Here is a 14,734-nt window from a genome sequence, read left to right on the forward strand (position 1 = left end):
AGACCCTGGCCTCTGCCCACACCCATCTCTGCAGGGTACTGGTGGTAGGGGAGCTCCAACCTGGAGGTCAGCGGGAAAATCCTGGGAGAAGTGCTGGGTGTGCTGCCCCCGCGTGGACACTGGGAGCTACTGCATGTCCTCACCAGCTAGGACCCAATTTCTCCTCCGCCCCGCGGACTCCACATTGAGAAAGGCACCAGGGGCGCAGCGAGGTACGGATCCCTACCAGGCAACAGAGTAGGAGCCTGTACCTTCCTGGGCCTGGCTTTATTACTCCATCCCCAAAGGGGCCCGAGGCGCCCAGATCCTCCTGAGACACCCCACCCTCCACCGCGGTGGGGACCTCCGTCTGCTTCAGGTTATGCTGGGCACCAGGAAACGCTTCCACTTCTGTCCTCATGCCATCTTAGGAGCCCATGAGCCTGGAAGTATTTGTGCCCCCACACCAGAAACACGCCGACCAGAGGGGCGGGCAGTGCGACCCCAGGGGCAGCCCTCTGGTGGGCAGGACAGGTTGACATTGCCCTGCCCGGGACATCTCGATGATCAGAATTTGCTCGGACCAGAGAGTGAGTAAGGGTCCCCTCAGGGACCACACAGAAGGCTTCCTTGGACCCCAGCTGGTTTCACTCTTACCTTGTCTCAGGTTGGCAAGTTTCTCTGGCTTGACCCTAATTCTAACTGGGCCAAAATGTGTCAGAACAGCTTCCTGGGGCACAGCCTGTAGGATCACACCAGGTTTCTCTCACCAGCAATGGTGGCTCAAGGAGGCCCAGGACTGCCAGGGCTCCGGAGAGCTGCAGGAGGCCCCCAGTTTCCTTGGGTAGGGCCACAAGATAAAACACACAGTCCACTTTGAATCTCAGGTAAGCGACAAATACTTTTTCAGTGCAAATATGGTATGGGACATATTTATATTAAAAAATTATCCACCATTTATCTGAAATCCAAATTTGACTGGGGATTGTGTCTGTGTTTGCTGATTCAAGCTGCCTTCCTTGGAGGCCTCTGTGGGTCAGCCCCGACCCTTCCCGGCTACCAGCACGACCCTGGGAAGGGCGTCCTGACCCACTTTCTGCCTGGCCAATTCAGCTGTCCTTTTCCTGGTCCTCCCCCTGCGTGCAGCCCATCCCCACTCCAAGAGGCCCGTCCCCACTTTGGGACTGGGTGGGGAGACACCAGCAGCCCCTCCATGGGCTTAACCCTAAACCACGTGTGCCCTCCTCTCCTGGCTGGCCCCTTGTTCGCCTGCACAACTCCCATCCCCACCTAGTGTGGTGAGTTGGTTATGCTCCCAAAGATTTCAGGCCCAACTCTGGAACCTGTGACATGTGGCAAGAAAGCGTTTTGCAGAAGTGACTAAATCAAGGGTCTTGAGATGAGATTATCTGGGATCGGTCAGGTGGGCCCTCGGTGCCCTCATATCTGTCCTTGTAGGAGGGAGGCAGAGGAGACTTGACCCAGAGAACAGTGGCCATGGGACCATGCAGACAGATTAGGGAGATGTGGTCACAAGCCAAGGAAACTTAGCAACCACCAGAAGCTGCAGGAGGCATGGGATGGACACTTCCCGAGAGCCAGTGCAGGGCGCGGGCCTGCCCACACTGGATCTAGTCCCAGTGCTGACTGTGGACTGAGAGTTCATTGCTGCTGTGTTAAGCTGCCAGCTTGAGGTCCATTTGCTGCTGCAGCCCCAGGGGTCTCACACTAGGGTGCCCTGCGATTGGCCCAGTGCTCACCCTGGAGGGGAGCCTGCACCCTGCAGGCCAGCTCCTGCTGAAGGCAGACAAGTCTGCACTGTGCACTCTTTCAGGGAATCTGCTCACCCCCACCCTGAGCTCGGTCTGCAGCACCAACACCTGGCACAGTCTGGCTGTGTTCTGGCAGCAGGAGTGGCTGAGATGGGAGTGGTCCTGCCGCTCCACCCCCTACTCCCACCCCCACACCCTGTGCTCGCTGACCAAGGTCAGGGCTTGCTCTGGGGTTCCTGGGGCTGGAGTTCCTGGGTGTGCCAAGGGCCCCGTTGCGAAGCAGGATGGATAGGAAGCTGTCTCCAGCCACAAGTGACCGGCTGGCGAGGACAGTAAGACAGGGCTTCCAAGGGCGTGGGAGCTGGAAAATCCGAGGGGGGTGTGTGTGTGTGTGTATGACAATCACGCGTGGGGGAGGAGCCCTCAGCCCATCTGTCCTTAGAGAGACCCCAAGAACACTCAACCCCCTTCTGCGGGTCCGAAGTGGCTTTGTCCTGGAAGCCCCCACAGGGGGAATGCCAAAGCCCCCTCACCAGCTGGACTCGGGATCCAGCGCCCCACGGCCCACCCCAGGTAGCCCGGGAGGACACTGGTCAAGGCGCCGGCAGGGCTGGTGGACCCCGGGCGGGACGCCGAGCGGGGAGAGGCCAGCAGCTTGGTCGGGGACCCGGATGGGGCCCTAACAAGCACCCTCCTGCAGGACAGGCCGCCTCGCCCCACCCCACCCCCAGCAGCAGGCGCACACGGCTCCGGGGTCGCTCAGTTTATTGGTAAAACGGGCACTGAGCGTGGTGAAGGCTGGACGCGGAAGCCGGGGCGGCAGGGGCGCTTTTCCTCTTAAAGAACTTCCACTGGACCTTGATGGCGAGCATCCAGTCGCTGACGGAGAGCCTCTTACAAGCGGAGGTGCAGACATGCGCCTGGAGGGGGGGCGGGGCTCCGGGGCCGCGCCGGGGGTGGGGCCGGGGGCGGGGGGGCGGGGCGCGGCGCCGCCGGGGAGGGTCGCGCCGCGGGCGCCCGTGCTTCACTTGCCCGCCTTCTGCGCCTTCTGCGCCGACTTGGTGACCTTGCCGGCGCCGCCACTCTTCTTCTCCACGTTCTTGATGACGCCCACGGCCACCGTCTGCCGCATGTCGCGCACGGCGAAGCGGCCTGGCGGAGAGGGCGTGAGGCGCGGGCCGGGATGCAGCGCGCAGGCGCCCTAGCGCCCGCAGCATCCGCCCCAATCCCTGCGCCGGTTTGGGGGTGGGGGGAGGGGGCGGTGGAGTGCGAAGCTCCCGTCTCCTAACTTCGGTGGCAGGAATGACTCACATAGGACTCGGCCAAGGCCTTGTTGTGAGAATTAAATGGCATGTGACCCGTCCTTAGAACACGCCTGGCACCGAATGTGCCCTTTTAGCTATTTTAACAATGGCCAGCAACCTTGCATAAGGCAGCTCTCCGATATAGATCTGTGGGTCATCCTGTGGGTATCTGGGGCGGGCCAGCTGGAGGTGGGTGGTTAGTCCTAACTCTGCCACTAGACTAGCTGTGGACCTTGGGCAAGTCACTTAGGGGCCTTCATCTGCAGAGAGGGACACCATCCCAGACCTGCCCAGTGGGGCCACCTGTGCTCCTGGAGACAAAGGCCAAGGCCGGGGGCTTCTGCTAAGCTCTAAGCCGCAGAAGAAAAGTGCAGGACCCACCTCCCCCAGCAGGGGTCCTCCACCCTTGGCCTAGATTGCCCCCCTCTCCCCCCAGCCCCTCCTTCACCACCCAACTCACCAAGAGGAGGGTACTGGGAGAAGCTCTCCACACACATGGGCTTCCCTGGGACCATCTCTACAATGGCCGCATCGCCGGACTTCAGGGACTTGGGGTTGTCCTCCAGCTTCTTGCCAGAACGCCGGTCAATTTTCTCCTTCAGCTCGGCAAACTTGCAGGCGATGTGGGCTGTGTGGCAGTCAATGACCGGTGAGTAGCCGGCGCTGATCTGCCCAGGGTGGTTCAGAATGATGACCTGTGGGCAGGGTTGCACGAGGCCATCAGGCAGGCCCAAGGTGGGCACCTGGGGAGGGCACCAAGTTGAAGGAGGCTCTGCCCACCTCCTGGGTCCCTGGGGCCCAGAGTGCTGACCATGGGGAAGGTCAGGCTGGGGGGACCCAGGCCCCCAGACCTGGACCTATGGTCCTCATCAAGCCCCTGAAAAGCCACAAGAGACAGACAAGGACAGGGGCACTGGTGATAAGACTGGACCTTGGTGACCATCTTTCAGTTACATCTCAGTAAAGCCAATTTTAAAAATTGTAGTCATGTACGAGGTGACCAAAGAGGGCACAGTGAAAATGTAGAGAATAAGAACATCACAGACCTGTCCCAGCCAATAAACTGACAAAAGTGTTCTCAGGACCTAAGTGGGACCTCAGTGAGGCTGGGGGCAACAAGACCTGGGCCTGCACCCATCTGCTCTTTCTGCAAGCACCCTCAGCCAGGGTGGACCCCACAGGCTCAGTGGCCCCCTCGGTAGAGTGGGGATCTGAGTCCTCCCTGGCTCCAGGCAGCCACCTCACTGAGGACAGCCCTGGTGACGACTTGGGGTGGGCCCCCTGGCCACCAGGCTGCCCACCTGGGAGGTGAACTGGGCAGCCTCCTGGGGTGGGTCAGACTTGCTGTCCCCACACACGTTGCCCCGGCGGATGTCTTTGACGGACACATTCTTCACATTGAAGCCGACATTGTCGCCGGGCAGGGCCTCGCTCAGTGCCTCATGGTGCATCTCCACTGACTTCACCTCCGTGGTGATGTTCACTGGTGCAAAGGTCACCACCATGCCTGGCCGAAGGATGCCCGTCTCCACCCGGCCCACAGGCACGGTACCAATGCCTGGGTGAAAGGAAGGGGCCATGAGGGCAGGCAGGGGCCGAGGGCTGCCCCATTCTCCCTGGCAGGCAGGGGTGGCCATGTGGAGGGAGGGAGGGGACAGGGAGACACTGAGCGAGGCAGACACTGAGACATGTGGACAGAAGTGGAGGCTCCCCCGTCCCCACTAGGAGAAGAAGGGACTGAGGTAGCAAGTTCCCAGAACATAAGGAAAACAGGCAAGGGGAGGCAGTCTGGAAGGGCCCCACCCTGCCCCTGGGTGGCAGCAGTCCCCAAGGAGGCACTGTGGGGTGGACCCTGCCTATGGGCAGCAACATTGAGCGGGCCCCACTGGGGATGGCCCAGCTGGCTCCAGTGCTGCGGTCTTGGGGGTCTCGGGGCCAGTCCTGAAGGGCACGGGCGTCCCAACACTTGCCACAATCTGCTTACACTGCAAGGCTACTCAGTAGGTGTCTGGTGCCCCCCAGAGCAGGGGATGGGGGGGCTTCACCCTGGCCTCCTGGGCTGTGACAGAGGCTCGCGTGGCCTCACGGAGACTGAGGTTGGTGGCTGTTCCCTGTGCTGGGTGAGCGTGATACCCGCACCCTGCACACAGGCCCCCAACGTCTCTTACCATAGCTGCCTGGCCAGGAGCCCCTATTGCTACCCATCACTGGCCTCATACTGATTCATGGTTTCTGTACCATTTCACGAACAGCTTTTCCCATCCCTGGAATAGACCATGTCTCCCACAAGACCAAAACCTCCAGGTGAAGGGCAACATGTGACTGACCCCGTGCCAAGGTCCTGGCTGAGGGCTGGGCACTTCTCTGGAGGGAGGAAGATCCTGGCAAATATGAGATGGACTGCTGGGTGGGTGGGGGTAGGTGGGCGGATGAATGGACAGATGGATGGACACATGGACAAATGGATACTGGATGGGCTGGGGTGAGGTGGACCGGTGGACAGATAGATGGATGGATGGATGGAGACAGGGGGTAGATGGTCCCCCAGAGAGTGTGCAGCAGAAGGGAGAGGCAGAGATAACCCGGCCACGGATGGTCCTTGTCAGGGGCCTGTCCTCAGGAGGAGGTCTGAGGGTGGAGCTGGTGGGATGGGCAGATCATGGTGCCCTCACTCACCACCAATCTTGTACACATCCTGCAGTGGCAGGCGCAGGGGCTTGTCCGTGGGGCGTGTGGGGGGCAGGATGGTGTCCAGGGCCTCCAGCAGGGACACACCGCTGGCGTTCCCTTCCTTCCGCTCCACCTTCCAGCCCTTGAACCATGGCATCTGGGCAGGAGGAAGAAAGCACTGTTGAAGGTCCGCCCGTAGTTGGCTCAGCCCTCCCTACGTGAGATCCAGTGAGGGGAGTGCCATCCACAGCACCAAACACGCTGCCCAGCCAGACCCAGGAGCCCCCGACCACAGGGTTCTAGAACTAGGTCTCCCCTGGCTCCCCTGAGGTCCCCTCCATGCCCGCCTCCCTCAGTGTGGGCAGCTGCAGCCTGACCAGGATGAGGCCCACCCTGCCGGGCCAGGGGTGTCCTCTGGCTTGGCCGTGCGAGGCACTGGGTCCTGGGCTCCACACATTCATAACAACCAGGCTCCACTCCTCACTCCCTGTTGAGTGAGAGTCCCTGGGACACGGGCTGCCAGGGCCCCCAGCTTTCTGGCTGACCAGCAGAGAGCCTGACCTGTTCCAGGCCTCAGGGAGGTACCTGGGAGCCCTCTAGGCCCTGGCTCCCAGGGAAGATGAAAACTAACCCCACCACACAGGTGTCCCAGAGATGTGGCAGGTGGGCCTGGGCCACTGCCCACACAGTGTCTGCCGGGGGGGTGTTGTCCCTGGCCAGAGAAGGGGCTGTGGAGGCAGCCTCATGAGAAGGCTGGACTGAGGGTCTGAGGCTGGGGCTCCCCACCAGCACAGACACCCACCGGGGCTGGCTCCGCTCTGGTACAGACCCAGGGAGCCAGACAGAGTCGAAGGGAGCCCAGGGACAGCCCTCCAACCTCCCGCTCCGGCTGTCTGTGCCACACCCTGACCCAGGGTCCTCGGCGAGGGGTCTGAGCAGCCCCTGCCCCCTGCCCCCAGCCGGGCACTCACGTTGGGTGAGGGCTCCAGCATGTTGTCACCGTGCCAGCCGGAGATGGGCACGAAGGGCACGGTGGCCGGGTTGTAGCCGATCTTCTTGATGTAGGCGCTGACCTCCTTGACGATCTCATCGTAGCGCTTCTCGCTGTAGGCGGGCTCCGTCGAGTCCATCTTGTTGACACCCACGATCAGCTGCTTCACGCCCAGCGTGTAGGCCAGCAGTGCGTGCTCCCGGGTCTGCCCGTTCTTGGAGATGCCGGCCTCGAACTCTCCCACTCCTGCCGCCACTATCAGCACGGCGCAGTCCGCCTGCCGCAGGTCGCGCAGGGTGAGCCCGGCCCCGCCCCGCGCCCAGGCCTAGGCCCCCGGGGCAGCAGGCGGGGGGCTGGGCAGTCGCCCTCGGGTAGAACCTGGGGTCTTGCCCTCAGGGGCAGTGTCCGTCTGTCTATGAATTCCTGGCAATGTCAGATTGTCGAGGACCGTCTGTGTGCATTTCTGCCCACATTTGCAGTGTCCCCATCCTGGCCTGTGTCCGTGTGTCTGTGAAGGTGGCCCTGACAGTGGCCGGTTGTCCTTACAGGCATCCTCACTGGGCTGAGATGCCAGGAGACTTAATCAGTTCTTGGTGGGGGGCAGTGGTGACAAAGGTGAGAGGTCTCAAGCCCTGGCAAGGACGCAGAGGAGACCCAACTATCCTCAGTGACTCGGGACCCCAGTGTTCCCAGGACAGGTGCCCTTGCCCCACCTTTGGGCTCCGCCCACCTGGGCACCCTCGCCCCACCCCAGGCCCCAGGCCCCGCCCACCTGGGAGGTGCCTGTGATCATGTTCTTGATGAAGTCGCGGTGGCCGGGGGCGTCGATGATGGTGATGTAGTACTTGGTGGTCTCGAACTTCCAGAGGGAGATGTCGATGGTGATGCCGCGCTCCCGTTCAGCCTTCAGCTTGTCCAGCACCCAGGCGTACTTGAAGGAGCCCTTCCCCATCTGGAGGGGTGGGGGCGTGGCTCAGGACGGGACCCGGACTCTGCTGGCTCGGCCAGCGGGTCCCCCTGGGCCGTGGGAGCAGCATGTCACCGCGGAGAAGCCCCTCTGCCCTGCTGGGACCCTGGGACTCTGGACCCATCTCTGGAACGGGGCGTACCCATGCCCTGCAGGGCCAGCCTCCGCCGCCTAAACGGGCGCCATTCGAGCGTCCACCAGCAGGGGGCGCAAGGGCCTGGGAGCCACTCTCGGAGAGAAGCCGCCAGGCGGTTTCGACCCCTCCCCCACTGCCAAGGGCTCCCCTTTATCTGAAGCCAGCCCCCCCACCCCTGTGTCGGCTGACGACACCACTGGGTTTCAGGCTGTCCAACCAAAAAACCCCTCTGTGATTTTTTTTTAAGGGAAAAAGAAAGACATGGGATGAGGCTGCAAGGAGGGGCCTGGCTTTCCAGCTCTTTCTGCAGCCCCTAAAGCACCCGAGTGGCGCCGAGGCGCCTCCTCCCTTCCCTGCCCAACCTGAGCAGGGGAAGCAAGGCCTGGGCTGCCCTCTGCCAACACCTGTGCCCAGAGCCCACGAGACCCCCATGCCCAGGGCCAGGGCTGCGGTCACTGCCCAGCTGGACAGGGCTCTGCCCTCTAAGGAGGCTCTGCAGCCAGGGCCCAGCTGGACCTGAACCAGACACCCTGCTAACACCCTCAGCGCCCCTCAACACCAGCCCCGCAAGGAAGGGGAGATGTAGCTATGGGCCCAGGAGCACCCCCACCCCCTCCGCAAGGCTTAGCCCAGGCCAGCCACTGCCCCCTCCTGAGCCCTGACCCCAGCCCCGCCATCATCCAGGTGAGAGCCCTCACAGCTCCCCTGGACGGGCCTTCTCCTAGAACTCAGGGGTGGAGTAAGGGGGACACAGAGAGCAGATCCCCACTCCGTGGACACTTCCCACAATGGATCTCGGCCATGTGAGAGGACCGGCTTCAAGAGAGGGAGGTCAGCCAATGGGGCCCTCTTATCCTCACCAGGCGACCAAGACGCCGCCCTCCAAGGGCGCCATCCTGGATAAACAGCCTGCCCCCACCCGGCATGGGGAAGTGGGGCTGATGGGCTGGTTGCCCATCGGTCAGCTATAAATAGCCACCCTGAGTCCTGGCCCAGCCCTAGGACAAGCCAGGACAGCGCCACCTCCAGCCCCAGACCTCAGCCCTGGGGACACAGGAACCCAACCCTGGGGGCTCAGAGACAGGCCCAGACCTCTCAAGTCCAGTGAGCCTGCTGTGGACCTGTGCCCAGCAGATGACAGCCTCCAGCCACTTCCCACCTCCCCCAGGGCCAGGGCCAGCAGGCCATCCCACCTCCCCCACCAAGCACCTTCTCAGAGAGCAGCCACCTCTGCTCCCCCTACACCACTCCCACCCCAACACCCTGACATACAGGTCTCCCATGCAGGGTCCTTTGAGGCTCCTGCCCCCTGCCCTGGAGGAGATCACCTGAGCCCCAGGCCCTGCTGCCGTGTGGGGGCCCCTCCCCGGGCTCACCTCAGCCGCCTCCTTCTCAAACTTCTCAATGGTCCTCTTGTCAATGCCTCCGCATTTGTAGATGAGGTGGCCGGTGGTGGTGGACTTGCCTGAGTCCACGTGGCCGATGACCACTATGTTGATATGGGTCTTCTCCTTGCCCATGCTGCCTGGGGGGTGGGGAGGGGCTGGCACGACCTGGGGATGCTCCGGCTCGGGGGGAGGGGGATGCTGAGCAGGACTCTGTAGGGGGGGGCACAGGTGATGGAGGGCCTCACACGGAAGCCCAACAAAGACACTGCCCTGCACTGGCTGGGAGCACACCCTGCCCACAGACCAGGCCCTGAGGTCTCCAAGCTTAGTGGGGATGGAAGAGCCTCCCCAGCCTGTGCTTGGCCAAGCAGAGCCCGGTGGCAAGCCCAAACAGTCCAACTGCCTGCAGAGACACCCCTCCACTAAAGAAATTCACCCCCATCTGGAGGGACCGAGAAACACCCGGCTGGGTGAGCCCCATGACCAGTCAGGAGCCTGCTGATGAGTCACCCTGCCCTGTCCCCAGGACTTGCTGCCCCACCCGGAGTCCTGGGCCAGGACACTGCACCCGACCCCACCCCACCCCCACCCGCAGAGCTGCCACCAAGGAGAGACGGTCAGCAGTTTCCCACTCCCCATCCCGAGCAGGGACAGCGCCATCTTCCTCTCATCCCTGCCCGGCTGGCTGGCACCAGGGGAGACAGGCTGGATCAGAGCTCAGGCACAGTGATGCGATGCCCAGATCAGGGGCCCAGAATAGCTCAGGCCCTCCCGGGATCTGGACGGGGGCAGACAGTAGGGCGGGGGGGGGGGGTCCCTGCTCTGTCCAGAGGAGGGAGAATCTGGCCCCAACCGCCAAGCTCAGCAGACACCAGACAGATGCCCCAGCCTGGTGGGATAAGGGGCCATCCCCTCCTCCTTCCCTCTGGTCACAGGGTCACAGCCCCTGCCCCATTCTGGAGGTTAGTGAAGAAACCTAGGCAGACCAGGAGGGGACAGGTGGCTGGGGGCGGGAAAGAGGGCGAAAACCGTGCACCCTAGGGTGGGGACACTGGGTGGACATGCCGGCAAGGCAGGGGGCAGGGCGGCAAGGACCCCTCAGGTCTCACTGCCTCCCTCTTCCCACTCCGTCGACAGGGCACCCCCAGCGCCCACCTTTACCAGCCCCAGCGCCGACGACCCTGCCCCAATCCCGCAGGGCCCCAGGTGTTCCCAAGGTCACAGCTGCAGGGCGATCGCAGCAGCCCAGGAGACCAGCCCCCGCGGCAGCTGCCGCGTAAATAAGCGCCACCCCTGTGCCCCCACCCCACGCCCGGCGACTGACCACCCGCGCCGGGTCCGGGAGTGCGAGGCCGGTGGCCGATCTCCGCGGTGAGCAGCGCAGCCTCGCCAGGCGCCGAGCCTGGCCCCTCTCTGCCCCTAGGGCCGGTCCCCAGGGAAAGGACCCTCTGCGGAAAGCTGGGCGCGGGGGCGGGGACCCGGAGGCCCAGCGTCCTTACCCAGAGCCGAGGTCTCAGCCAGAGGGACTGGCAGCGCCGGCGCCGGCGGTTTTATCTCTCCAGGAGGGGGTCCACCTATTGACGGAGCAGGCGCAATGCACTGCGCCCCTGCAGTACGGCAATGCGGTACCCGCGAGGGCGGGGCTGGGGGCGGGGACGCAGGGATGCAGGGATGCAGGGATGCAGGGACGGCGGCCCGAGGACGCTTGCGGGAGCGGCAGGGGCGTGAGAAGGGGATGCGGCGAGGGAGCGAGCTACAGAGGCAGAGAAGAGCCCCCGAGGAAGGGCGCGCGGGGAGAGAAACACCATCGGAGGCAGGGGAGGGGTGGAGACCCGGAGAGGGAGACAGAGGGAGGGAGGGGCGGAGATGGAGAGAGGCACCGGGAGAGACACACAGCCAGAGGCGGAGGACAGATAAAGCAGGAGACTGAGGCACCAGGCTCAGGCACATGGAGACAGGAGCAGTGGGCCCCCGCACAAGACAGAAAGACATTTTAATCATAAAAGGAGGCCCGCGGATGGGGCTGGTCCAGGGAGGGGGCAGGTGGGGCAGGGGAAGAACCGGTCAGGTCTGGGAGGGGGTTGCTGAGGTCGGGGGTCTGGACAGCTGTCCTGCCTGCATCTCCCAGGGCCAGGGCTGGCCCTGGATGTCCTTGGTGCCTGATTTTCAAATGGAGCTGTGTTCTGAGACTTCTACCGGAGGTGGCCTGGGGGTTCAGGCCCTCCTGGTGAGACCCCAGAATCGGCTTGTTCCCAGCACCCCTGCCTCAACGTACCTGCCGCACGGGCTCACCCCAACAGGCCCTCAAAGCCAGGTTCTCCCTATCTGCCCCATGATTTGGCCCCGAACAGGGACCTCCAGGGTCCCCTCCGCTGGCCACGTGGCCTGCGGTGCCATCAGCAGGCCCAGTCAGACCACCTCCCTCAGAGGCCCCTGGAAAGAACTGTTTTCCACCCGGGGCCCCCCTGAGTGCAGGGAATACTTTAAGTCCACCCTGAGGGCCCACCGAAGTCTTCAAGGGCTGCGCTAGTCTGCACGCATGGGCGAGGGTTCCCAGGGAAGCAGAGTTTGCCAGTGAAACAATCAGCTCCCAGACAGAGTTCCAGGCTGTGGCCCCTCGGCCTCCCTCACTCCTGGCCCTGGTGGGGTCACAGTGCCGAACCACAGCCAGTCTGTCAGAAGTGCGATGGTCACTGAGGATCCTGGTCATACCAGCGCAGTGGCCAAAACAGACTCTGAGGAGGGGAATGGGTTAGCGAAGACCAACGTTGTGGGCCTCTACCAGGGACCTCTGATCTTGTCAGTTCACCCATGACTGCATCTCCCCGTGGCCACCCCTCCTGTCTGCCTCAGATGCGGAGGACGCTTGCATCTTTGCCAGCTTTGTAACCACAGGGTCCAGGACAGGGTCAGGCAGGGTCTCAAAAAATGTGTGTTGAGTGGGTGAGAGCAGAGGCCTTGTGCCTAGCACCTTCTGATGGGCAGTGCCCAAGGAGAGCCCCAGAGATGGGACCTCCACCAGGTCAGGAGGTAAAGACGGGCCTGGGGCAGTGGCTGGGGCCGAGCAGGTCTCCCCAGCCCATGGGGAGGGTCTCTCAGGGAGGGGAGGGGCCCTCCTGCCGGACTGTCCCAGAGTCTGCCTCACAGAACAGGCAGGGAGCAGCTTGCAAGTGACCCGGCCCGTCCAAGTGCTGCTGATACCATCAAACAGGAGCCAGGAATTAAAAATAAACGCCTGCAGAGAAGGCGTGACCCGCCCCACCCTGCCCAGCTGGCCTCTATATTTACCACGTCCCCTCCTGCTGAAGGTTAGGCAGGATTTGGGAGTTGGCGTGACTGGCTGAGGCTGGGATGGGACAGACCAAGAGGGCAGGAGGCCTGGGTCCCTGTGGATGCCACCCCAACTCCCCCCGAGGGACCACCAGCTACCTGCTGCCTCAGAGGGTGTCCATCAGACACCCCCTACACAGGTCTGAGCCTCACCTCTCCACCCCCTCACCCACAGCTGACAGTTGGCAGGAATCAAACCGCAGTGGGGTGCCCGTGCCAAGGGCTAGTCTGTGCTGGGAGGCCCGGCTGCCCAGAGCAGTGGCCACTGCTGGTGGAATGCAGTGTACTCCCTCGCTGGCCCTGGCAAGGGGTCTCCAGTGGTTTCTCCAAAGGGCCTCCGTGTCCCCAGGACGTGCCCATCAGCCAGACTGCCTCCGGGGCCCCGGGAGCCCAGGCCGCTGGGCCATCTGGAGACACTCGGGCTCATGCAGGCAGTGAGACTAAGGAAGGTATGATGCTAAATACTGACACACCAGCAGTGCTCACCTACTAACCGAGGCATGGCACAAGTAACTGGTCAGCAGCTCCTAACCACTGCGTCATATAAATAACTAGCAGACAGCTGCTACCACTGCGTGGTGCAAATAACTGCTAAACAGCTACTAACTATGAAGTAGCACTTAATGTCTACTAGCGACTGATTTGTACTTAGTAATTAGTGAATAGTACTAACTTACTGCTAGTCACTAACTAGTACTGAATAACTACTAACTACTAAGCAATACCGCTTACTATGTCATGTACTGAATCGCCACAGTCACCAAGCCTTGCAAGTTCACCGAGTGCTGGGGGGTCTCCCAGGCAGCCTGAGGACCCGTGGGCCAAGAGCCAGCTGGACACAGAGAGGCAGAGCACAGGGCCCAAGGCCACAGAGCAAGGAGGCCGGGCTTGCAGCTGGCTCGGAAGGCTTGAGCCAGGCCCCTGTTACTTCTAGACGAGCCCTCCAGGGTCCCACCCGGGCTCCGCCCCTCCCCAAGGTCAGGCTTCGCCACCCCAGCCACAGCGGCTTTCTCCCACGTCTGAGCCAATGGTCACAGCGGCCCCAAGCAGCCCAGGGCACGGGCGGTGGAATGAGGGAGGGAGGCGCTCCAGCCAACCAGGCTAGGCAGCCTCCCAGTAGGAAGGGTGCAGGCCCCGCCCCACCTCCTTGGCCCCGCCCCGGTAGCTCCCAGGCCCAGCCGCGAGCTGTTTGGGGCAACACAGGCAGCCCCCTCTTGGCTGGACTGCGAGGGTTTCACGAGCCTGGGGAAAGAAGATCCAGCTAAAATTAACCGTTATCAAGCTGTCAGCCCTGGAAATAAACCCGCCTTCCATTGGCTACGAGTGATGTCACCGCGAGCCAGGTTAATAATAACCTGCCAATGCAGAGCTTTCTACCTGTGCCGCCTTCCTGGGGGGCCTTGGCCAGCAGGTGGGGCTTGGGGGCGGAGTGTCTCAGAATGACCTCACCTCTGGCCTTGGGCCGCAGGCTGCCCTCTGACCCCTGAGCATCAGGCGCACATCCTCACGTGAGGGTCAGTCTCCCAGCCTGCCTGGGCAGCAGGACCTCAGATGACCTCAGAGACACGTTCCCTGCCCCCAGCTCTCCAGCCCAGGGGTCTGAGCTGCCCTTGAGGCAGAAAATTAAGTGGTCTCCATGGCAAAGAAGAGCTCTTGGCTACAGAGCTTCCCTCAGAAAAGCAAGGTCACGGCCCCTAATCAGAGAAGGGGGGCTGGGCTGGGCAGGGCGGGGCCATGTGTACACCAGCTGGATCCCAAGGCCAGTCAAGGCTGCACAGCCTGCCGGCGCTGTGCTCAGTCCCTGGGCCAAATGAAATGGGGAGTTGGGGTGACTTACTGGACAATCCAGGCTCCCAAACACTCCACCCTCCCAGACACAGTGTCTGGGAGAGGTGTGAGGCCAACCTGAGTCACCTAGGGAAGGAGGCCTGGAGAGGGGCTCACAGCTCCTCAGAGAGGGGGAGGGGCTGCCTGGCCTGCCCCACCCCCACCCGCGCTGGGGCCACCTGTACCTGCAGCGCGCAGGGAACCATCACCGTGCCGAAGGAGTAGGTGGCCCCTGCGGGCTCCTCCCCAGGCCCTCACCCCACAGGAGCCCTCAGACGTCTGAGCGCAGCCCTGCTCATGACCCCAGGCCACCACCGGCTTCTAGGGAGCAGAGAGGGGGTCTGGTGGGCCGGCGCCCAGGGCCAGGGGC

The 14,734-nt window shown here is 62.9% G+C and overlaps 1 protein-coding gene across 1 annotated transcript; it reads right to left on the reverse strand.

The window, feature by feature from the left end:
* Positions 1-2,499: 2,499 nt before the first annotated feature.
* Positions 2,500-10,794, reverse strand: EEF1A2 (eukaryotic translation elongation factor 1 alpha 2). Its single transcript, XM_032461583.1, has 8 exons — positions 10,707-10,794; positions 9,196-9,417; positions 7,489-7,668; positions 6,697-6,993; positions 5,732-5,882; positions 4,357-4,613; positions 3,516-3,750; positions 2,500-2,903 (listed from the first exon to the last, which is right to left on the reverse strand). The coding sequence occupies exons 2-8, from the start codon at positions 9,337-9,339 to the stop codon at positions 2,776-2,778; spliced, it is 1,392 nt and encodes a 463-aa protein (XP_032317474.1). The 5' UTR covers positions 9,340-9,417; positions 10,707-10,794; the 3' UTR covers positions 2,500-2,775.
* Positions 10,795-14,734: the final 3,940 nt, after the last annotated feature.

This window comes from Camelus ferus, chromosome 19 (genome assembly GCF_009834535.1).
Source record: "Camelus ferus isolate YT-003-E chromosome 19, BCGSAC_Cfer_1.0, whole genome shotgun sequence".
NCBI lineage: Eukaryota > Metazoa > Chordata > Mammalia > Artiodactyla > Camelidae > Camelus > Camelus ferus.

What these genes read in the sequence shown, in the direction of transcription:
- EEF1A2 (XM_032461583.1), bottom strand. Translation starts at nt 9,339, where the DNA reads ATGGGCAAGGAGAAGACCCATATCAACATAGTGGTCATCGGCCACGTG. An exon ending in TGCTGGAGCCCTCACCCAAC is followed by an intron (nt 5,883 to 6,696) that starts GTGAGTGCCCGG and finishes CCTCCTGCCCAG; the next exon opens with ATGCCATGGTTCAAGGGCTG. An exon ending in CTCCCAGTACCCTCCTCTTG is followed by an intron (nt 2,904 to 3,515) that starts GTGAGTTGGGTG and finishes CCTCTCCGCCAG; the next exon opens with GCCGCTTCGCCGTGCGCGAC.